Genomic DNA, 24,705 nt, shown 5'->3' with positions numbered 1-24,705 from the left:
TACAGCGCGCGGAGTTGAGAGGAAGTACTCGGTCCCCCCGAGGGGGTACGAATACCTTTACGTTCACCCGGCTCCGGACTCTCTAGTTGTCCAATCTGTCAATGACCGGGAGCGACACGGACAGCCCGCCGCTGCGCCAAAGTCGAAGGAGTCCAAGCGCATGGACTTGTTAGGCCGAAAAATTTACTCAGCGGGCGGCCTCCAACTCCGCATCGCTAATCAAATGGCCCTGCTCTCAAGATATACATTCAACATCTTGGGCTGCCTAGGGAAATTTGCAGAGCTCACCCCGCAGGATTCCTGCCGAGAATTCTCGGCACTGCTGGAGGAAGGAAAGCTGGCTTCCCGAACCTTGATTAAGGCAGCGGTAGACGCAGCGGACTCGGGGGCCAGGACCATAGCATCAGGGGTAACCATGCGACGCATTGCATGGCTTCAGTCCTCTACTCTGCCGCCGGAGGTCCAATACACGCTCCAGGACCTTCCTTTTGAGATGCAGGGTCTATTCTCAGAAAAAACTGATACCCGCATTCAGACCCTAAAGGACGGCAGAGTGGCGATCCGCACATTAGGAATGCACACGCCGGCCACCCAAAGGCGTTCCTTCCGGCATCAACCTTATCGGCCCTATCAACACAACAGACCTCGCCCACCTAACAATCGGCGCTCAGCCCCCTTCCGCCGCAGACCATCGGGCGGGCGGCGTAACCAAGCCCAGGGATCGTCCAAGGCCCCTCAAGGCCCAAAGACGGCCTTTTGATGGGCCGCCCGAGGGCCGCCCACCTCTCTCCAATCAGGATCCACCCCTTCTGTTTTCCGATCGCCTTTCCCGCTTCCTCCAGGCGTGGTCATCTGTAACATCAGACAGCTGGGTCCTCAGCACTGTCCAATACGGCTACCGCCTACAGTTCATTTCGCCCCCTCCCTCCCACCCACCTTCCCTGTCCCTCTTCAGGGACCCCTCTCACGAGCAAGTCCTCTTACAGGAGGTCCAATCTCTGTTGAGCGTGGGTGCCATCGAGGAGGTGCCTCCCAGCAGGCGAGGCAGGGGATTCTATTCCAGATACTTCCTCATCCCCAAGGCGAAAGGAGGCCTTCGTCCCATCTTAGACCTCCGGGAGCTCAACAGATACCTGTGCAAGCTCAAGTTTCGAATGGTAACCTTGGGGTCCGTTATCCCTTCCTTGGATCCGGGAGACTGGTTTGCTGCCCTCGACATGAGGGATGCCTACTTTCATGTGGCAATCTACCCCCCCCCCCCACAGACGCTTCCTGCGCTTCATGGTCAACGGAGCTCATTACCAGTTCACAGTGCTCCCCTTCGGCCTCTTCACCGCGCCGAGGGTATTCACCAAGTGCATGGCGGTCGTCGCCGCAGCCCTCCGCCGTCGTCGCATCCACGTCTACCCATATCTCGACGACTGGCTGATTCGGGGCCGCTCCCAAGAGCTGGTGGCGAATCAGGTGACCGAGATTCTACATCTGTTCCGGTCTCTCGGCCTGCTTGTCAACACCGAGAAGTCCCTCTTAGTTCCAGCGCAAAGAGTGGAGTTCATAGGAGCGGTCCTCGACTCCAATCTGGCCAGAGCGTGCCTCCCTCGCACTCGGCACGAGACGTTGGCCTCCCTCATTCGGGCACTGCAGGCCTTTCCGACGACAACGGTGCGATCCTGCCTCCGCCTCCTGGGTCACATGGCAGCGTCCACATTTGTTACCGCACACGCCAGGCTGCGACTTCGCCCATTCCAAATGTGGCTGGCGTCGGTGTACCGCCCTCATCGCGATCCCCTAGACATGGTGGTAACGGTGGCAAGGCCCGCTCTCCAGACGCTCACCTGGTGGCTGGACCCGGAAACGGTCTGCGAGGGAGTTCCGTTCCGCCCGCCTCGCCCGTCAATCACCCTGACGACGGACGCCTCGGCGCTGGGCTGGGGGGCTCACGTAGGAGACCGACACACCCAGGGTCTCTGGTCACCCCAGGAGCTCTCCCTCCATATCAACGTCCGGGAGCTGAGAGCGATCCGCTTAGCTTGTCTCGCCTTTCGGGCTCACCTGCAGAACCGCTGTGTAGCGGTCTACACGGACAACACCACAGCCATGTTTTATGTCAACAAGCAGGGCGGAGCGCGGTCCTCCCCACTTTGCAACGAGGCATTGCTCCTCTGGGATTTCTGCGTAGCCCACTCGATTCGCCTCGAAGCGTTTTTTCTGCCAGGAGCGCAGAACACGTTGGCCGACCGCCTCAGCAGGTCCTTCGCCTCTCACGAGTGGTCCCTTCGCCCAGATGTGGCTTATTCCATCTTCCAGAGGTGGGGCTTTCCCCAGATAGACCTCTTTGCTTCCCGGTCCAACCGCAAATGCCACAGGTTCTGCTCCTTCCAAGGTCAAGCTCCAGGCTCCCTCTCAGATGCGTTTCTCCTGTCATGGACAGAGCCTCTTCTCTACGCGTTTCCTCCGTTTCCGCTCGTCCACCGAGTGTTACTCAAGATCCGGAGAGACAGCGCCCGCATCATACTCGTCGCTCCGGCCTGGCCGAGGCAGCACTGGTATACCCTGCTGCTCGAGCTGTCGGTTCGGGAACCCATTCCCTTTCCGCTGTGGCCGGACCTCATAACCCAGGACCTCGGCAGGCTTCGTCACCCGAACCTGCAATCGCTGCATCTTACAGCTTGGTTCCTGAGTGGTTAACCGACGCAGAGAAACCTTCAACGCGAACTACTTACCTCGCCAAGTGGAAGCGCTTTGCCCTCTGGTGCGACCAGAGAGGTATCAACCCTTTCTCGGCCCCCATCCAGACTGTCCTCGACTACCTTTGGTACCTGAAAGGTCAAGGTCTTGCAATCTCGTCCCTCAGGGTGCACCTGGCAGCGCTGTCAGCATTTCGACCAGCTATAGGAGGTCGCTCGATCTTCTCCAACCCGATGGTATCACGATTCCTTAAAGGGTTAGACCGTCTCTACCCGCAGGTGCGTCCTCCTGCTCCGACATGGGATCTGAACCTGGTCCTCGCCCAGCTCATGGGCCCACCCTTCGAGCCCCTCGCTACGTGCTCTCTCCTCCATCTTACCTGTAAGACGGCCTTCCTCGTGGCGATCACATCCGCCAGACGGGTCTCAGAGCTCCGCGCCCTGACGGCGGGTCCCCCGTATACCGTCTTTCACGGGGACAAGGTGCAGCTCCGACCACACCCGGCCTTCCTCCCCAAGGTGGTGTCGGCCTTCCATCTCAACCAGGAGATCTTCCTCCCGGTCTTCTTCCCGAAGCCGCATGCCTCGCCTCGGGAACAGCAGCTGCATACCCTCGACGTCCGCCGAGCACTCGCGTTCTACATCGACCGCACGAAGCCTTTTCGGCGTTCGTCCCAGCTGTTTGTGGCAATAGCTGACCGCATGAAAGGCGAGCCAGTTTCCTCGCAGCGGATTTCTTCCTGGGTGACGTCCTGCATCAGAACGTGTTACGAGCTTGCTCGCGTTCCCCCGTGCCGACTCACCGCACACTCGACGAGGGCACACGCCTCATCGGCCGCTTTCCTGGCCCATGTCCCCATCCAGGACATCTGTAGAGCGGCCACCTGGTCTTCAGTCCATACCTTCGCTTCCCACTACGCGTTGGTGCACCAGTCTCGAGACGACGCAGCCTTCGGCTCTGCGGTATTACACTCCGCCACGTCTCATTCCGACCCCACCGCCTAGGTAAGGCTTGGGAATCACCTACATGGAATGGATAGGAGCAATCACTCGAAGAAGAAAAGACGGTTACTCACCTGTAGTAACTGGTGTTCTTCGAGATGTGTTGCTCCTATCCATTCCAATCCCGCCCTCCTTCCCCACTGTTGGAATAGCCGGCAAGAAGGAACTGAGGAGCGGACGGGCCGGCTGGGGTATATATCCGCCGCCATGGCGGCGCCACTCCAGGGGGCGCCAGCCGGCCCGCCGGAGTTGCTAGGCTAAAAATGTTCCGAAGAGCCGTGCACGCGCGGCGCGCACACCTACATGGAATGGATAGGAGCAACACATCTCGAAGAACACCAGTTACTACAGGTGAGTAACCGTCTTTTTTTAGCCACATGCTCACGTTTGCTACATCTTTGCCTGGCAACAAGAATTCCTGTTAGTTCTTGGTATGGATTGCTAGGGTCCATCTCTGAACTATGCTGTAATTTCAGAAGGTGGCAGCCCTCTGATACAGACAGAGGAAATTACTATAGAATACTTGAGACTTCTTAAACCTCTAGCTCTAATATCCTAGAGTGCAGTTTCCCTGCTGAAAACAGAAATGAAAAAAGAATGTTCGGGCTCTTCAGTCACAAAATCAAAGGTTGATGCCTCCCCATAGCCCAGAGGATATTCCTGCAACTCCAAAGCAGCTGTGATTTAAAACAGGAAAGGCTATCACAGTTGCAGTAAAAAAATTAAGCAAGGAACTAGGAGTGTGGAAATAAGGGGAACATGCTTTCATTTATGGTGAGAAAGTCAAACTACTTCCAAATTGACAGTGTTTGCAAATGCTGCTGCTCTGGCATATGGGTACCAGAGGGATGGACATATTTAAGAACATATGGGTAATAATTCAGAGTAGAGCCCTGCGCAGGACTATTTTAAATCCCGTTCTCACCCTGCAATACCCACTCCCACCCCCAGCCACTCCTGCTATTAAGGCAGTGGGTCCTGAGGGACCCACGGGATCCCAATCCCGCTGCAGGACTCTGCACAAGTCCTGTGCAGTGCTCTGTTTCCCCAATTTCTGACTTGTGTGAGAGGAGGCGAATGGAACTAGCTGTACAGGGAAAAGGGGAAGAGTAGGAGAGCTAGTCAGAGATATTCCTGGCAGGGTGGAAACATATCAGGGTGGGATGGATCCTTTTCAAGAGTCTTGCCCCAGATTCTGTTCCTCTCCATCCCCTTCAACAAGAACCTCCTGTGAGCCTCAGCAAACCCCTGGAAACTGGCCAGGCTTGAAAATAGAGCACACTTGCGATATTAACTCTTAGATCTTAAGGGTTGAGGTCTACTTGGCCAGTTGGCTGCCTTGGCCTTTTCTGTAATAAGACCACACAGTAGCTGATGATTGTATTGATTATTTTGAGGTGGCACAGTTTTAACCTGTAATAAAGTTTATATATGAAAAACAACAACAAATATTCTTCCCATTGATGGAAAAATTGCCTTAACTGTGCTATTTACAGACAGTTAAGGAAATAATGGTTTCTGTTTAAATTGATTATTCTTAATCCCTTTATTCTTAAAAAAAAATTATGGTACATAGACAAACTATATGGCCGTGTGTGACCAAACACGTTTCACATGTAAAGTAAAGGGTATTGATCATTAAACGCTGAGCCACAACGAAGCATGATGTGAATCTCTCTGAGACTGGACTAATATCTCCAAGGTCTTGTCTAGCTGACTTGTTAAAAAGGTGTAATGGTAACCTCTTTCTTTACTGTAGAGCTGTGGTTATTGTTAAACTGGCTAAGGATACTCTTATAGAATAAGAGAATAACTGTGTTTTATCTCTTCGCTCCATTTTTGCATCTGTGACATATTGTATGCTGTGTTTGCTGTGCTCCCTGTATTACGTCTGTCCATGTCCTCTCCATCTGCATAGAAGCCTATGGTAAGAATCCTTACTCATTACATGTACTAATACACGTAGCCAGAGCTCTGTGTCTTTACCTGAATCACGTCATTTCACCCACAAAGAAGTTGAGCTCCAACACCAAACTAGCCGTAAAGGTGAAAGCACGGGTAGCCACATGTTACGGAGGACTCTGCTAATGCCTAGCGTGGAGATAATAGGTGTAAGTTCAGATTTGGGGAAGGGAGGGAAAAGGGGGGCAGAGTTTAGATAGGGAAATGTGGTGATGTCATGACATGAATAAGACATAGAATGACTATTGCTATCACTAAGCATTCACTGCTATATAGTGTTTAGGGAGGCTAAAAAGTGGAGTTGGGGGAGGAAATCAGGTAACCGCTCCAACAGCAAAAAACCAGAACTTGTCTATGCTTGAGAGTCAGTTACAGAGGGATGTGGAGCTGCTTATGGCTTTGGCAGCAGAGTGTTGAACTGTCAGAAGAATAAAGCGTAGCTTGGCTGTGGAGCAAGATAACTTACTAATATGGGGAAGGTTTCCTCCTCTGGAGTAGAACATTCTTTGTTCAACCTTTTGGATGAGCATGGAAAACAAAATCCTTTGGTATCAGGAAAAGAGGCAGATACCAATAGAATACTGACCTTCTAGAAAGGTTCGCATTGCTGAAAGTGAACTTGCTTTTCCACAGGAAAAATCTGGAGAGAGAAACCAGTAAGATGTCTGTGTGTAAGAAATGGATAAACTTACCAAAGTAATCAAGACTGTGGGAGAAAGGAATTGCCTTTAAAAAACAGGGGGGGGGGCAGTAGGGGGGGGGAACATAATGTTCCAGAGGTCTAGAGAGAGAGAGGGTGGGCAAAAACCTTTGAAAGTGGATCAGAAAATAAATGTCTAGACCCTTCCGAATCAAACGTGAATGCATAGAGTAGATAGTGACTGGCAGATAATTGAAGACTTCCTGAAGTGTGAAATAGGAATAGTGAGACATGAATTAAATATAAAAGACAAGATTAAGGAGGCTGGAAAGGTTCCACCACTATTTTATTCCTCTGGCCTCATGAGGCATAATTTCCAGGATGAGGGACGAGTCTTAATACTTGGAAGTAAGAAAACAACCCCCAACAGAGGATGCACAACCGAGTAATAGAATACAAAATGTGGTTTATTTGGACTCCAAATTATTTCCTCACAGAGCAAGGAGAAGTGGTCAAAAAAATTAGACAGAGCAGAACTTATTTTGTGGTAATAGCTGAAACTATTTCAAAGGCTAAAACCCAGATTTATGTACTGTAATCCCCAAAATGAAGTTGTCTGAGGAATGCAAACCCAGCTGCAAGCTTACAAAAAGGCTTGAGAGATCTTCTGATTTGATTTCAAAACCAGAATCTAAACATGTAAGCCTGAGAGACTATATCCTCTTCTTCCTCCTCCTCCTACTGAGGAATCTCATTTGGTTCTGGACATCCAATCATTATGAAAGTGTTTCCAGACTTCAGAAATTCTCACAGGAAAATATTGTACAGAAAGTGGTTTTTTAGTGACAGTAAAACAAGCTGGTGTATGTTAGTCCTCATGTAGTCTTTACCGTCTGTATGAGCCACTAAGCAACAGACTTGTTTGGTACCAAAAGCTCTTTGGAAATGGGATAATGAGGAAAGCCTGACCTATTTTTATAAACTAAAGTACCTATTGTGGAGAAGAAGGGAATTCTAACTTTTGTAGCCTTGTTGTAATGCCATTTAATTTGCTAAAGCACCTGTGGTGCTCCTGGAAAACCCAGGAGCACCACAGGTAGAAGAGTATTTGTAAGCTATCATAATGGAGGGAAGAGACACCTTGGAAGGAGGTGAAGTACACGACAGCCCACAGTTTATAAGGGAAGAATGGTAATAATAAATCCCAAAAGACTCAAATCTAACACATAGACCAAAATATGAAGTTTCTACAATGTCCTATATATTTGGAGATGGTGGGCCATGAACCAATCTTTTGAGTTTAAATTTCTCTGATAGTTTGTTGTGCTGACCAGACTCCTCATCAGTACACTGTGAGAATGGGAAGCTCTTTTCTCGAATCAGAAATATCTGCGCCAGATCAAAGCCTATCAAATCTTTGGAAAGAGTTGGTGTCAAAGCAAGTGTCTCTAGGTCACTTCTGCTCAACTGCCTTCCAGATAATGGGAATCAGACTCTTGTATCAATCTGTGTTTAAAGCTGGCTTCCCTGTTGGTGAAAACAATCCTGATAATGGGTTCCCTTTGTTTATTTGATGTTTCTAGAAAAGGAGGGATCCAACAAGTGTAACACTCCTTAATGACATGCCAACCAAAGGGAGTTTAGTCCTTCAAGAGTGGGAGGTGTAGAAAACATGTTGGGCCAGATCTCCATTAGTGTAAATCAAGTTAGCTCCACTGAAGTCAGTGGAACTGTGTTAACTTACACCAGCTTAGGATCTGGTCTGTTCAGTGGAAGTAGCTTTTCAATCATTGCTGGTCTGTGCTATGCAGCTTTAAGAGATAACAGGGCAACTTCTGCTACATGTCATGGGTTGCTTTGCAGCCTTATATTCTTTAAAACTTGCAGCAGATAAATGCTAAAACTCAACTTTACCCACAGTCTTGGAGTGAGAGTGTGTGTGTGTGTGTGTGTGTGTACACAAAATACATATAGACAATCGGGCGCCATGTCAGATCTGGACAAATAGTTGTCTAGAAAGGATGTGGAATACTGTCTTGTATCAAACGGTCCAATGGTAGTGTCCTCCTGCAGAAACTTTGTTCCATGATTCAACTCATGTCATGATATGATCCTGAGTTAATCTCTTTCACACAGTATGTATTCCATGGCTCAGGAGGGAAGATATCCTCTTCAGCTATGTTCTCAGTCCAGGAACTTAAATAAATGTGATTACAATCTAGTGTGGTCCAGGATAAAGGGGATATTCCCTTAACTGGGTAACACAGGGAAGTTCCATTGATGCAGGTTGACATCCATGTCTTGTCTTGGAGCCATGACTGTCGGCTGTAACCGGGGAACTTTCCTGTGTAAGTGAAGGTTATATCTACTAATAGTTAAGTTTGAAATAGCACTAAATATATAGATTATGTAGCCTTATAGGTGTCACATCTCTTTGGATGCATTTGTATAAACTCCTGGCCCAGGAAAATGAATTAGGATTCCTAGTAAGATAATTAATACTCCATTTGGAGGCTGTTGAACAGCCTGGAGGTCTGTTTGAATAAATTTTCCCTCTTCCCTCTTTCCTGTGTTTCTTCAGTTTTAGACTTCATTATCTGCACTGTTGGTAAGTTTGTTTTTTTTCCAAATCTGCTGGCACAATATCTTTTCTGGAGACTGAGCTCAGGAGAGTGATAACATCTGGAAAACTCTTGACTACGTTCTTTTGTACTGAGGCTTTGTCTATACCGGGAAATATACTGGCATATTTATACTGTTACAACTGTACTGCTACTGTATATCTCCCTGTGTAGACACTTTCATTTCGGAGTTAATTCTGTTTTTCTGGTTTAGGTTAAACCACTTTCAGAGCAATGTACGCTAAGCTGGAAAAACTCACTCTTATTCCAGAATAACTGTGTCTATACAGGGAGCTATATAGGTATAACTGTAGCAGTATGCTGGTAAATATCCCAGTGTAGGCAAGTCCTAAGTGTGGTTCTCTTGTTACTAAATGCTAGTGTAAAACATTCTTCTTTCTTCCCCAAACTTTGGTTTTCATAATGCACAGTAAGTGTTTAACTTTCTGTGGTGACCATTTGGTTTGTTAATATCTAAAATGTAGTTTTGTTCTGGTGTATGAATGTACTACTATTTTTGATGCTCTTTGTCTGTCTACCTACCCCAGTAAATCGGCCTATGTTACGCTACTCCAGGCATCTCGCTAACTTGTACTAATGACTAAGGGACACCTTGTGAATAACTTAATTTTGGGAATTCATGAATCATAGTAATAATAATAATAATACCTCTTGTTTCATTTATTTTTGCAGTCTAGTTTTCAGGGGTCAGATCGGTTACCAAAAAATAGTAAGATTTTAGTTCACCTCTGATGAAATTGTACAAGAAAAAGAAACAATATTGGCATTTAAAGTTGTCGTTAGGCTTCATTGTCAACACCCAACTGTGATGAATCGGAACAATAATCCTTCCTATAGACCTCTCATTTCTGGCTGTCTGAGGACTCAGGCAGGTATCACCTGTGTCTTTTTACACTCAGATCATATTTTAAAGGTGGTTCTTTACAACCATAAGGGCTAGAGACTTAATTTTTTTAAATAAAAGATGAAATTCTGGAGCGGAAGGTGATACCCATCTTGATGAGCTACTCCAGGCCAGTCTGATTGGACCTGTTAGTTATATTTTTGACGCTTAATGTTGTACTAGCATGGGCCAAAAAGGGTGTTAAATCATATGGAATCCTATTATTATTATACTTGACTCTAAAGTGAAGTGCACCTTCCCTGGGTGTTGCTGGTATGAGATGCTGGACTTCAGGAGGGAGGGAGTTTCTGTGAGCAAAGTTCATGATGCCTTCAGTTTCATTCCAGTCTTGTATCAGCTTGATTACAAATGCTGATCTGCCCTTGCTAAAGGAGAGCTTTGTTAGGAAGCTAGTACTGCCATTGCCACACTAGTTTATATGCAGAGTTCACCAATTTAGTTTTAAGGTGTGATTGATTTTAAAACATTTTAATTAAACTGATACAAACTCCTGCATGGACACTCTTATTTCAGTGTAGCTTTAGTCAGTTAGGAACAGGTTAAACTAACTTGAAATAAGTGTCATAAAATCATAGGACTGGAAGGGCCTTGAGAGGTCATCTAGTCCAGTCCCCTGCACTCATGGCTGGACACAGTATTACCTAGACCATCCCTGACAGGTGTTTGTCTAACCTGCTCTTAAAAATCTCCAATGATGGAGATTCCACAACCTCCCCAGGCAATTTATTCCAGTGCTTAACCACCTTGACAGTTAGGAATTTGTTCCTAATGTCCAACCTAAACCTCCCTTGCTTCAATTTAAGCCCATTGCTTCTTATCCTATCCTCAGAGGTTAAGGTGAACAATTCTCCTCCCTCCTTTTTGTAACAACCTTTTACATACTTGAAAATTGTTATCTTGTCCCCTCTCAGTCTTCTCTTTTCCAGACTAAACAAACCCAATTTTTTCAATCTTCCCTCATAGGTCTTGTTTTCTAGACCTTTAATCATTTTTGTCACTCTTCTTTGGACTCTCTCCAGTTTGTCCACATCCTTCCTGAAATGTGATGCCCAGAACTGGACACAATACTCCAGTTGAGGCCTAATCAGTGTAGAGTAGAGCGGAAGAATTACTTCTTGTGTCTTGCTTACAACACTCCCTGTGCCCACACAGGGGTTTGCACCACTTTCACTAAAACAGTACAAATCTGTGTGTAGACACTATTTTTGGTAATGTTGGGCAGGGTCTCTTTTTACCATGCTCTTTAATTATTATTTCAGCTTGTTTCTTGTTCACCTTATAACACAGTTAAGGCTAGCAGTGTACACTACAAATCTCTTGCCGGGGCTTTTGTTGAAGCCAGGTAAAGTCAGCACTTTCCTATCAAATATCAGTAGAAAAGTGGGGCAGGCATTTTATGTATGAACCACAAGGGGCATAGATTAGAGTGGTTCTGCATATATTTTGATTATCAGGAAGAGCTGATTCTCTATTTCTTTGCATATTGCAATGGATTTCCCATGGTAGCCTATGCATGTTACATAGTTATACCACAGGAATGCTGAGGAGAAATGTTGGTACAGTGCTATGAAGGTGATGGTCAATAAAAATGTTCAGCATTCATAAACGGAACCTCTTCCTGTTTTAACTTACTACTGCATTTTTAAGGGAAGCAGTGGCCTGGTGATTGACTCCTGGTGTATTCTTATCTCTATCACTAATGTGGTGTTTTTATTTAGATTTATAGAGCAAAAAGAGGCATATATGACCTTTCACAAGTCATTTGAAGTAGGATTTTCAAAAGCACGTACGTGACTTAGGAGCACAAGTCCCATTGAAAGTCAATGGCATTTGTGCACCTAAATTACTTAGATGCTTGTAGAGGTCCCAACCTTAATGCCCAGTTATCAAAGTTAAGCACCTAAATCCCCATTTTAGGCATCTATGTGGTGACCTAGCTGCCTAAACCAGCATGTAACTACCTAAAATGGGTGATTGTAAGGTGCTTAACCCATATTTGAAAATTGGGCCCCTTACCTCTCATGCTGATTTGCCCTGTTTCTTCAGAGTGTTGAATTTCTCCTTCCTCAGATGCAGACCCGGTTATACCGCAGACACACAAGTTTCGTTAGTTTATCTCCAGTGGAGACAGGTGTGCATTTTGATTCTTCTAGATCTGTTCGCAATTTCCATTGACCATGAGGCTTGGCCAGCTAAGTTGGGGACCTTGACAGGGTTAGATTCTGGTTTTGCTGTTTTTTCTCAGATCCCAGAGGGTAATTTGCTCTTCTGCCCAGAACACCCTCTCTTGCAGAGTTGCACAGGGTTGCAAAGTTCAGTTCTGTCTGTCACTCCCTTCCAGTGTGTATGGTGGTCATTGGGGAAGATTGTCACATGGTTGGGGGTGTGATTTTAATCTGCATATGGATGACAAAGCTTTGTCTTTTCTCTGAGACCTGGATGGTCTCACCTGATGAAGGTAAGGGCCTGCATTAGAATCAGCTGGTATGAACTCAGACCAAGTAATGGTCTGATAGGTGAGGGGTTCTCAAACTTCATTGCACTGCACCCCCCCCCCTTCTGACAACAAAAATTACTATGTGACCCCAGGAGTGGAGACTGAAGCTTAAGACCGCCCAAGCCCCTCTGCCCCAGGTGGTGGGGGCCAAGCCCAAGCCCCACCACCCTGGGCAGGGGGCCAAAGCTGAAGCCCAAGCCTTCGGCCCCAGGCGGAGGGCCTGTAAAATGAGTCCTGTCACCCAGGACTGAAACCCTCGTCCCCAGTTAGTTTGGCTAGAAAATTGCAACCATTTTCACTCTTGCTAGTGTAGACCTTGCCACAGTTAGCAAGGCCTTTCACTTACAGATTCGATTACTACATTGTCCTGTACAAAGAGTTAGGCTTAAAGACTGCTCAGACACGAAAGCAGAATCCAGCTGCCTGTTGTTTAGTGGGGGTACCATGTTGCATCTATTTTTCAGCATTGTACGGGCTGACATTTTGCTTCTGTGTACAATTCAGAGTGCTGCCTTTGGATCTTTAAGGCATAGATTTTAATAGGTATTTAGACAGTGCTGAACTCATTGTTGCAATGTCTAAATCTCATTTTCAAAAGGGATTTAGGCACTTAGGAGCCAAAATCCCATTGGCTGTCAATGTGATTTGGGCTCTTAACTGCCTAAATTCCTTTCGAAAATGAGATTTAGGCTCTTAAATCAGTTAGATGTTTCATCACTGAGCACAGCAACCCCTGAATACCTTTACAGAACAGATTTGGTGCTCCCCTGTGTCAGATCAGATAGGGCACTTTCACTTGTCCACCTAGACCTGAGATTCTCCAACTGCTCCACCCTTTGCAGCACTCCTTTCATGAATTACCTCCCTTCTCAGCACCCTAACCCCCTATGACTTGGGTCTCAAAATGTTTCATTCTGTGGCCCACTGGCAAGGGTAGATCACAGTTTGAGAATATCTGCTTTCAGATAGACAAGGTAGGGGAGGTCATATATTTTATTGGACCAACTTCTGTTGGTGAGAGAGACAAGCTTTCGAGCTTACACGGAGCTCCTCTTCTCTGTGTAAGCTCAAAAGCTTCTCTCTGTTACCAACAGAATTTGGTCCATTAAAAGATATTACCTCAGTCACCTTGTCTCTCTAATATCCTGGGACCAACGTGGTTATAACAATACTGCATATGCTTTCAAATAGTTATTTAGTATCTGCTGGCTGACCTAAAAAACTTGTACATTTAGGTACTGGATAAAGGTGTTCTCCATGCAGGCCTCTTGGCTCTGGGGCTTGTTCCTCCATTAGTTCATCACAACCAGAATTTGTTGACTTTCATGGGACAGTGTAAGGCTCATTGCTTTCCTCAGACTGTAGCCTGAATGGGAGACTTGAGAAATGAGTCTGCTTTTACTGGGGTTGGGGAGATATCTGTGTGGCTGAGACAGTATTGTTGTGGTGTGTTAAAATCAGGGTGGACTGATTTAAATCGCAGATTTAAATCATGATTTAAACTGGCAAGAAAGAAACCTTGATTTAAATAATTGATTTTAATCTTATTTTGCACTGGTACTTTTTAGTTACTTTCTTAAAGTTTCATTGTCATTAGTTGATATAAATATTAAAATCTGTTGGTTTGCAACTAAATGTAGCCTTTGGTTCTTTTTGCTAGCCACTAGGATAAACTATATCTATACACATTGAAGCAATTCTAAGGCTCCACGTACTCTTGATTTTTACCTTTTTTATTATTAGAAAAGGTTGGATGACTCATTTCTTATATACTAGATGATTTTGTTTACTCATGTTTTGTGTCAAGCTTGGAATTCAATTACAAATGCACAAAACCAGCGTTTTAAAATTGTTTTTTAGTTAAATAAAACAATCCTAAATGTGTTGGATGCATAAGAAAAAACTAAGTTTATTAAAGCATATTTTGCATATAAAACTGATTTATTAAACAGTGGAAGTATATACTGTAGTTAGTGAGTTGACTGATGGTTTCTCATCACTGTGGGCCAGATATTCAAAGGTATTTTGGTGCCTAAAAGCGGTGAGAGATTTCTAGTGGGAGTTTCAAAAATGCTTAAACAGGTTAGGTACCTAACTCCTATTGAAAACAATTGGAATTGAAATCAGTAGAAGTTAGGTGCTTTAGAACATCCTACTAGGCGCCTGTCTGCATCTAGGTGCCTAAGTGCCCTTGAAAATCTGGGCTCTTGCTTTTAGAATTAGTAGAACTCATCTTCTGCTATTTGTTTTTTATTCATATATTTGAAGAGTAAAACAAGCTTTCCTGCTTTTTCAGCTCCCAGTTGGCATCTCAACTTCGAACTAGCTCAAATGAATTAAAAAAAAAAAAATCTGAACTGAAACCAAAAGTAATTAAGGTTAATTCTGAACAGCAAACCGAAAGCACTTTTGGAAAAATGTAAATATTAGCATTTACTCAGTTGTAAAGGCTGACAATAATATAGTACTTGACATTGTGACATATATTTATAAAACTCAAGTTGACCTCAAAAATTAGCTGTTCTCCCCAATTCTATACATAAAGCCGCACCTTTTAACTCATTGAAATTGAAGGAGGGCTTATTGATATACCATATTGTTTTTTATTTATTTAAATGATTTTAATCGTTTATAGTAAATTTAGGCTTTTACCTAGGTTATTCCAAACTGAATTTTAAACATGTTGATTTTGAAAAAGAAAAATGTCTTTAATTTTAATAAACTAGATTTTTTTAAATCAGTTTTTTCTTTATTATTAACATCTATTTTTATCCATCCCATTTTAAATTATGTAAATACTTCCAGTGAGTGACAGACATACTTTGGAGGCCTTTCATGAATCTAAAAATAATAGAGCTCACTGGATGGATAGAATGTTAGGGCTTGCTGCTATTCCTAAATTTCCAGCTGTGGACAGTAAGCTCAGTAACCCTATGCTGTGGATGCACATGCTTTTGGAGAACATTTACCTACTGCTTTTAGTCATAATACCATTTGTATGTATGTGTATTAGACACACAAAAAAAGTGTGGTGTGGGGGAGCAAAGAAGATGGGGCTTCTCTTCTCTTAGCATAATTCTGAAAATGAAACCATCCAAAATCTGTCAATGCCACAGAAAGAGGCAGGATTGAGTATCTGTCTCTTATGGGTTTGTCAAATATTCCCCAACTGCTTTATAATCTTGGAAGGTGTGTCCCATATACTCCATCAGAATCCAGGGTTCAGTGATGTACCGGTATTTTTCCTGCCATGTGAAAATATTCCATCGGAGAAGAGGGGTGTGGGTGGGTGTGACATAGGTGCAAGAATACTAAAAGGGAACTGAAATTCAGAGACTTTTTGGTGCAGCTGGTATCCTCTCAGTTTTGTGTAAGGATCATTGAGCGCTACCATTCTCCTCATCCCACTCATAAAACCATGCTTATACCAGAAATGACATTCAGGCTGGAAAGGGTTTAATTTATGGAATAAGAAATTCAATCACTAAACACAAATAAAAATTCCCATGGATTGTTTTCTTCTCTTTAAGCTGTTCATTCAGCACACTGGTAGAATGGAGACCCTGATTCACAGTGTAAATTTCAGTAGTGAGACTGCTGAGCCACTTTAAAAGAATTTACAATCTGAGGATTGAATGGCTCATGGTTTGGTAATGGGATAACAGAGATTTTCACTGGACCTCAAATCTCATCCTGGTCAGCAGTGACCAATACCAGTTACTCTGACTGAATTAATGGTCTCAGACCAATTGTGAAGAAACAGCTGTCTGTGTAAGCCTGGCATGAGGCCAGGGATTGTATTGAGCTGGGACTGAACTCTCGTGCCTCTGCAGATCTGTGTGAGGCATGTTGGCAAGAAACATCATGGGGTTTAGGCATGCGATGTTACTATCTTGTGTTATACCTGTTTTATGGGTAACAAGGACTTCTCCAGGGCTGTCAATCTAGTATCTATCATGTGATTTAAGGGTGAAGAGGGTAGAGTTTACAAGTAATGTTGGGTGACCTTTAGTTTGGGAAGGTATGCATTTCCCTCAGAAGGGTCCCCATATACTTTTGCATGTCCTAATGGGCTCTTTTGCTGTCGCTGCAGGAGGAGGAAGAACAAGAGGAAGAGGATGATGATGAAGATGATGATGATACAGATGACCTTGATGAACTAGACACTGACCAGCTGCTGGAGGCCGAGCTGGAGGAGGATGAGAACAATGAGAATGCTGGTGAGGATGGAGACAATGATTTCGCTCCCTCTGATGATGAGGAGCTCGCCAACTTGCTGGAAGAGGGGGATGAAGGTGAAGATGAGGATTCTGATGCAGATGAGGAAGTTGAGCTGATCCTTGGCGATAGTAAGTATACTTCTAAACTGGTGGTCACAGGTGGTCCCATCCTCACAAATATGAAAGAGAGACATTTTCCCTCCGGAAAAATTGATTTCTCTCCTTCCCTCCCTGGATGAAAGGCACTGGTCCCCCCCATTCAATCAGCTTTAGGCCTCCCAAAGAGCTTCACTGGTGAATACCAACCATGGTCTGAGGGAATCACCTTTGTTAGGTTTAGGAAGGAAACTGTTTCCATCTTTATTCCCAGATACACTTGAGAGAATTTAAAAGCAGGTTCTGCAACTTCGTGTGAAGGATTGTTTTATGTATGCTCACAAATCCTGCTCTCCAGAGGGACCCAGACCACTATGTAACTTCTCTCCTCTCCTCTCCTCTGCTTTGTTTATACACTCATGGAAATGGGAAGCCATTTTCTTCCTTGCTGGTTTGAGCCTCTTTCACCTTCTGCAGTTACTTAGAGAATAACCCAGCATGGCGTTTCTGAGCTTGCTTCTTCATTGCCCCTGACCGTTCCAATGCTAACTTAGCTCTGCGCATAAGGTTGAAGTTGTTCTCCCTCCTGGTTTGGAGAAACAGAAACTTCGTTAAAAAGAAAAATAAATAAATAACGGCTTTGGAGTTTGTCTAGCACTTCAATTTTGAAAACGCTTAACAATCAAGAGAGGATGACCTTGTGGTTAAGGTGGCACTGGATTGAGACTCAAGAGATCTGAGTTCTGTTGCCACCTCTTCTACAGATTTCCTGTGTGATCTTAGGTATTCACTTAGTGTCTCTGTGCTGCAGTTCCCCATCTGTCAAATGAGGGTAGTAGCACTGCCCTACCTTACATGGGTGTTGAAGATAAATGATGTTTGAGGTGCTAAAATGTTGCAGTGATGGGGCTGGATGGGAACCGAGATGGAAACCTGACCTCTTTGGTGGCAGGTTGGAAGGCTTTGAGTGGCAGTTCTGTTTCTGAGCTGGTATAGCCTTCTACACTAAGTTCAGAGTCTCTCTCGCTGGCAGACTCATCCATGCTCTTCTTCTGTTTCATTGTAGTGCAGCCCTGCTCCTCTGTGATCAGACTCATGAATTTGGGGGTAATGCCCCCTCAGGTCTCCAGAGATTTTCTTATATGTATGTCAGTCAGTCCGCAGTTCTCTTGAAGGTGGTAGGTATTTTGTCCAAACAGGACATTTGCATAGCTCTAATTAAAAATGAATTGCACTTTAATAGATACTTAGCGGTATTATTTTGGGAGAGTGGGGTCTAACAGGCCTATGACAGGTTCCTGAACTGAAACTAAAGGAAATCTCAGTTTAGGAGTCACCGGTGCCAGGAAGAGAAGTGACTAAAACTCGGTCCTGCAGGGCCTTTTCACCACTTTCTGGCCCTTCTGCCAGAGGGGGAGACTGGCATTCTGAGCTGCATCTGCCTTACCCCACTTACTTTACTGTTGGAGGAAAGGCAAAGTCCTGTGGGGCTGCCTCCGGCCTGTCCACTAACTCTGTGTTCCTGCTTCCTCTGATGGGGCTTACAGGGCTGCTGTGAGCACTCAGCAGCTGTGCGGGGAAGACCCAGTGGGAATGGTAAGGAAGCCACAAGAACCTGACATCTCTGCACTTTGGCTTGTAAGGACGCAAGGGGAATGGGTATTGAGGAAGGAGTTGAGGACAGGTAGGTAGCAGACACTGGTGGGAAGGAGAGGGGAGGTTACACAGGAATGGGTGAAAATTTGTGCACTTTGAAAAGGAGCTTATTTTAACTTGACTGTCTTTAAAAACCTCTGCATTTGCAAGTAAATTGGCTCTTAGTTCTAATAAATGGCTGTAATGTAAATGGCACATGTACACATCAATCTGTGATTGAGTCTCGGTAGAAGGGGAGGCGGCTGCAGCAGAGAATAAGTGATCATCTGACATCCAGGCAATGTGAGTACACCTTTCCTGCTCACGACTTTACCTGTTTGAATACTGAGTCACAGAGATCACTAGTTGGCTCCAAAATCTCAGCTGGGCACCGAGCATTTAGACTTGATGCCTAAAGTATTAAAAACTACTCAGTCTACAGCACTGAAAAGCACATAGAAAACTCCAGGCTTATATGGGAGAGACAAAGCAGAGGCTTCCATTAGAGAGGCCAGTGGGTAACAGGTTTGACACTTAGGGGCAGTAGTTAAAGTAATCATCCAACTCCTGATGCTCGAGGGAATTAGACACACCTCACCACTCATTCCTGAGCGGCCTGTGATTTATAGAAGGGGAAGGGGGTGAATGTAGAGAGGTGAGGGGTGGAGCATTACTAATATGGCAAATGGACATGTAATATCAAGTTTATTCTGGGGTTTTAGATCTAGATTTGGACTGGTGGTTTGAGGTTGTCAACCCTGCAGTGAAATTGCAGCCTGTGACACCCCTTTCCAATGGGCACATTGGGGGAAAACAGGCTGGCACTCATCTATGCTCCACCAGAGCACTGCCCATGACTGGTTCCCACCCCATCACATGTCCCTTCTCAGCTATCCCCCACCCCATCTCCTTGTTGCCCACTTAATTTCTCGGTGTAGTAGAAAATAGGGAGGAGGTAGAAAAGAAGCAGAGGAAATGGGAGTCCGGGAGTTGCTGATCCCTTCCCTGCGTATGTGGTGGCCTGGACCATGGGCAGGGAGGTAGAACCACAGCCTGGTGAGGAGGAGCAGCCGCAGCAGTTGGCTGGCTCTCTTCTTGCTCTGGCTCCCCATGCTGGCCCATGTGTTTCTGCAAATACCTGAGTCAGGTGCTTTTTGTGCCTCATTTCAGCATCTGCAGTTTTGAATGGTGCCTCACTAGCCGTGTCAGCTAAAGTTGGGGTAGGATGGGAAGCAGGTTTGGGAGTAGGGTGCATACTGGCCCTGTACATACATAGCTATTATGGACATAGTGCTCCTAAGGACAGCTTTGCAGAGAGACAGCACTATGGGGTGCTCTTGTTCAGAAGCTAGCCAAAGTGGTTTGTCGGGTAATTCCTTTAGGCTTCTTCCCACTGCCATCAGTTACAAGGGCTACATAAGTCACCAGGCTAAAAGGACATGTCACAGCTTCACCTGGCCCAAGTTCCAAGCCTCTACCAAAGGGGTCATTTATGAGTAGCATCAGCATCTCTTGCACTGAGTGCGCTGCCTGCTCAGAAGTTGCTGAGCACGTGCCCTGTGATTTTGGACTATTTGAGGCTCTACTTTGAACTTGTATAGTGCAGCTGACCCTCCAAGATGGCTGTGAAGTTCCCCTGCATCTTTGGAGTCTCTAGCTAGGAGTGGGACTCTCAGCCATGCTCTGGTCAGGTTGCACTTGTATGGGTAGCTGGGTCCTGTGGCGGCTCCTCTTTTTGGACTCAGCTTTGTCAGGCTAGTGTGGTCCAGGTCCAGCAGGCATCTCGTACTTACCTCATTCTCCTCTGCCTTCCCTGAGGCTGCAGTCATGTCTTACAAGTTCCCAGTCATGGGGACACCAGTGAACCTCAGAGACTCGGATCCTTGTATTCACTGCTTAGAGTCCAATCTTAAGATGCACTGTCCAATGTATAGCACTTCGCCTCTCCTCCTCTGCCCCCCAGTGGTACTGGCCCTCTGATGAGCTTCTTACTGGCCATACTGGTATTTCTTGACAACCCTCCCTAAGCTTGGCACAGTTAGTATGCCCATGTACAGTGTGGGGACATAATAATTAAAGGAACAATGAAAACGGGGAAGTGAGTGACCCTGGTACTCATGTCCCGGGCAGGGAGGGGTTGCCTTTTCAGGGATCACCTGTGAAAACATTTAAAACGTGCAGATGTTCCTCTCAGCCTAATGCATCACTTGGGTTGGAGGAGATCTGCACAAAGCAGCTTGAAGCTTGGCCTTTCTGGACCAGGGCAATTTCTGCACCCACTGGGGTTCTTGCAGAAGCTCGTTTCACTGTCTGAGTCAGGATGTCTTTATGAAAACGCTCCTAGGAAATGTGGGGCTATCTCCCCCTGGTAATGCCCTACAGAAAGAAGCTCAGCAGGAGTTCTGATGCAGGCCCTGGGAAGGCTGACAGGCTGAACTTGGGTATCTGCAAGTAAAGTGTCCGATTAAAATGGGCATTTCTGTCTCTCTTGCTGGTGACTGGCAACTCACAGCAGAATAACTTGCTTTTGAGTGTTGGGCTGAGCTGTGAACTACTATTCTAACACCTGGAACGGTGACTGCCAAGCTACTATGTGAGCTGTCTCCAGGCATATGTATTTGCAGATTTAAGGGTTTGTGTTGCGAGAACAGCCAGTCTTTGAATTGAAGAGCCCTACAGGACCCAGTGAAGCGTTGTGCTCATGGCAGTTGTAACAGGTTTGTGTGGTCTCACTTGGGCAGTGTGAGAACAGTTGACAAGATAAGTGCTTGTAAACATCTTGAAAGGTTCTGTGCTGTCTGGCCAGTGTAGTGATAGCGGTGGTATACCTGAGGCATACGTTGAGTTCTTAAGGACATGGCTGAAGGCTGATCAGCCAAGAAATTCTTTCCTCGTGAGATCAGGATGCCTCTCTCTCATTCAGTTCCCACCTGCCAGTAATAACTTCTTTTTCTGCCTCTTTTCCTCTCCATGTTTTCTGGACTCTTCAGATCTGTTGTCCCTCCTCTTTCTCCATGTAACCTAGTTGCTATTTTACAGCAGCACTTTGTGGCTCAGCTCCCATTGCATTGCCATAGCTACTGCTCTCCTAGGCTTTACAATAGAGGCTGAGACTTGATTGGCTAGTGGGTCACAGCTGAAAGGGCAGCCAAGCATTTTGGGCACGGACATTCTGGAACTTCAGCTTTCCTTCAGCTCCCCTGACTTTTCAGCCCAGCAGCTGCTGTCCCTTGCCCAGCCCCGCCCCGCCCCATGGCAGAACACGCAGCTGGGTTGACTTGTACTTTCTCTTGAAACTTCTGAGCTGTGTGGCAGCTGGTTCTCCTGAAGTGGTCAGAGATCTTGGCCCAGCCTGGCCACAGAAATCAGCAGCACCGGAAAGTTGCTATAAACATTTCCTCTGTATAAATCAGGACCATGGAAATAGCTCCCAGATAATCTTTTTAAGCGAAAGGAAAAGTTGAAAGGAGTCCAGCTGCTTGTGAAGTACTCCATCTGGGCATTGAGTTGTCTGGGCAGTGAGCTTGTGATACTGGATACTTCAGAATATAAAACATTTCTTTGACTAACTTTTGCCAACCCATTCTTCCTACCTATATTAAAGGTACCTCCAAAGGGGAAAAAACAGACTTGTGCCCTGAGGCGCCCCCCCCCCCTTTTTTTTTTAAGGCCTAAAAGGTTTGTCCCCTTTTTTGAGGCTTTGCTTACCCTGGAAGGCTCTCTGGAGAACTCATGAAATGTAAGCAAAATCATAAGAGACTGGAAGCTGAGGGGAGAGTGAGTTTTGGGTATTCTTTAAAACTGCTTTTAACACCTAGTTAACTATAGCACTCAACAAATACCGTACTTAGGCCATCTTGGTTAAAGATTCAGTAACCATGTCACTTCAGCTAGGGCCTGAGAACTCATGGTATGCATCTCTGTCACTTTATACTCCCCTGCAGCACAACTGAGGGAGACTGGACTTTCCTGTTTAAAGTTAAAGCAAGTGGTGGTGGGGTGGAACTCTTGGCAAATACTTTCATGTCTTCATTCTGCCTCACAAAGCTAAAAAGGGCAAAAGCCTGGTTTTTAGAAATGCTCTGCAGGTCACCTTTAATGAGTGCTGTGCAGCTATTTCATTGTGAAGTGCTTTGTGGGAGGTGCTATAAATGATGGTGTAAGTATAATGAATTATTGACTTTCCTCACTAATGAGGTCCCAGCAGTGCCCTGCCTGGAAAGGCAACAACTGTTCAATAAGAATGTAGCTTTTGGTGTCCAGTTTGCTACATAATGAACTAGTAACTTATGCAGAGCCCACACATCAAGGTAGGATGTCATTTCTTGAAATAATGTGTGGGATAACTGTGTTGCAAAACCACATCTGTCCTGTCCCAATAACATGAAGTTATGTCATTTATATGTTCCCAATAAGTTGTGCAAACAGCTTACATATGAGTAACCTCCTGGTGGAAAGTTCCAGCCCCACTTGTGCAAGGGAGTTCTGTCAACTTACATGAATTATACTGGGCAAAATTGCACCAGTCCCTTTGATCCACTAAAACCCTAGTGCGCACTCACCTTATGCCAGTTGACTTCCTGGCCTGAAACACAATTACAGGCTCTCTCTCTCGCTGCTAATGCTAAGGAGTTCATTGGTCTGTGGTCAGTTTGCTTGAGCAGGTGGTGGTGGTCTCTTGTAACTGACTGATGCAGAACAGGCTTCATTACTTAGCTGGCCTGACAGCTGCATTTTTTCCACATACACCAAACAAATAACCCATGTGTCCCCTTTCCAGCTGACAGCTCAGATAACTCTGACTTGGAAGACGACATAATCTTGTCTCTGAATGAGTGAGGAGTGACCACCACGCAGGGTGTTGGCATCAAGAGAAGTTCCCTTCCCAGAAGACAAGAGACCAACTCGGAAGCAATTTCTGAGCACCCCTTGGGACATCCAAGGAACTCCAGCCCATCAGTTGTGTTGGTTTGGGTCAGATTGAGGCGCTTGAATAAACAGACCGGGGTTAGGCCTCTTTCTCTCTGCCTTTTTTTTTTTTTTTTTTTTAATTTTTAATTTTAGGCTGAGATGAGACTCTCCTCTCCACGGAAACGTCTGAAGCTATTTCAGAATATATTTTCTTTGTACAAAGTTCTTTCCTAAAGAACAAAAATAGTTTTATATAAAACCAAAAAAAGGAAAAAAAAAAAAAAGGAAAAGAAAAAAAAAGGCAGGTGTTATAGTAAAAAGGGTCTGAACTTTGTATCAATCTAGTATCTTGTTACCACGGGTCAGGTTATGGGGGAGAAAAATTGTTTAAAATTAACAAAAGGGCCATTTTTACCGAGTACTAAATGAAATAAGAGGATCATGGTTTCTAAAATCACCAAGAATTGAGAATTTTTTTTAAACAGGTGTTACACAAGCTAGCAGCAGATGGCATGTGTCACCTGCCTTTAGGGAAAAGCCCAAGGGGGTAACTGAACCTCCAGCCTGTTTTAAGCAGAGGTTCTTGCTGTGACAGCAGCCAGAGGGGGAGGCTGACACCCTGGTATTCATGGAGACAAGGGGCTCTGGGATTGCAGTTTGGGCCCTTTTTTCCCCTTGTGATTCAAGTTTTTTTAATCTTTTTTTCTCCCTTTCACACCCTCTGTGGAAACTGCAAATTGAAGGCCTTTCTTTAATGTAAAGTGTATTTATTAAAAAAAATAAAATACAAGTCCTGTCTCTACATATGGCTGTGAGCTGTACCCATGTTTTCCCCCTCAGACCTGCCCAAATAGTATTTGGCAGCACAGTATCTCCCAAGACACCCCAACTAGCAGCCATCTGTGGGAGAAACGGCTGAGTTGCAACACAAAGGACAAGGTAAATCGGGTGGGAGGAAGGAGCAGTGCTGCAGTTACAAAGAACTGTTCACTTAAAACATGTTCAGTTCTGATACAGAACTTGTCCTTCACTCACTTAAGGCTGCTCACCAGAGCTCTATGCCTTGGACATCCCTGACAGCTCTTCCAGATTCCTCTTTTTACAAGGTTAGATCAAAACAAATATTTACTGATTAACAGCATATGTGGTCTGCCTTGAAATAAAACTCTTACTGCTTTACTACTGATTTAACATATACCTGAATATTTATGTAGTGCCCATAACAGTGTAATAAATGGTTTTGTAGTGGGGTTAACACGAGAGAGGAAGAGATCATATTATTTATGCTGGCTAGATGACAGCAGCACCTTATTTAACTTACCTATTTGAGACCGCAAGGGCCCCACCTTAAAAATCACCTAGGTTAGGTGCCTTGGCTTTCATTACACAGAGCAGAACTAAGTCGTTCACTTTCACATCAAATTCCAGGCCCTAACAAAGCCCACTACATACAGCCTGGTGCTCAAAAAACATGCCACCACTTGGCTGAAAACGTGTCTCTTCTGAAAA

General features: G+C 45.3%; 1 protein-coding gene across 6 annotated transcripts in view; it reads left to right on the top strand.

The window, feature by feature from the left end:
• Nucleotides 1-23,998, top strand: part of DCAF1 (DDB1 and CUL4 associated factor 1) — a 127,914-nt gene extending 103,916 nt beyond the window's left edge. For 5 of the 6 annotated variants that reach the window (XM_045024126.1, XM_045024128.1, XM_045024129.1 and 2 more), the window contains 3 exons: nucleotides 5,608-5,616; nucleotides 16,428-16,683; nucleotides 23,066-23,998. In XM_045024126.1, the coding sequence (XP_044880061.1) occupies nucleotides 5,608-5,616; nucleotides 16,428-16,683; nucleotides 23,066-23,124 (324 nt within the window). In that variant the 3' untranslated portion in view covers nucleotides 23,125-23,998. The remainder of the gene's footprint in view (nucleotides 1-5,607; nucleotides 5,617-16,427; nucleotides 16,684-23,065) is intronic. The other variant, XM_045024130.1, reaches the window with a different exon arrangement.
• Nucleotides 23,999-24,705: the final 707 nt, after the last annotated feature.

The sequence above is a fragment of the Mauremys mutica genome, chromosome 7, assembly GCF_020497125.1.
Source record: "Mauremys mutica isolate MM-2020 ecotype Southern chromosome 7, ASM2049712v1, whole genome shotgun sequence".
Taxonomy (NCBI): Eukaryota; Metazoa; Chordata; order Testudines; family Geoemydidae; genus Mauremys; species Mauremys mutica.
The sequence above is the reverse complement of the archived record's forward strand: the minus strand, read 5'-3'. Positions and strand labels throughout refer to the sequence as shown.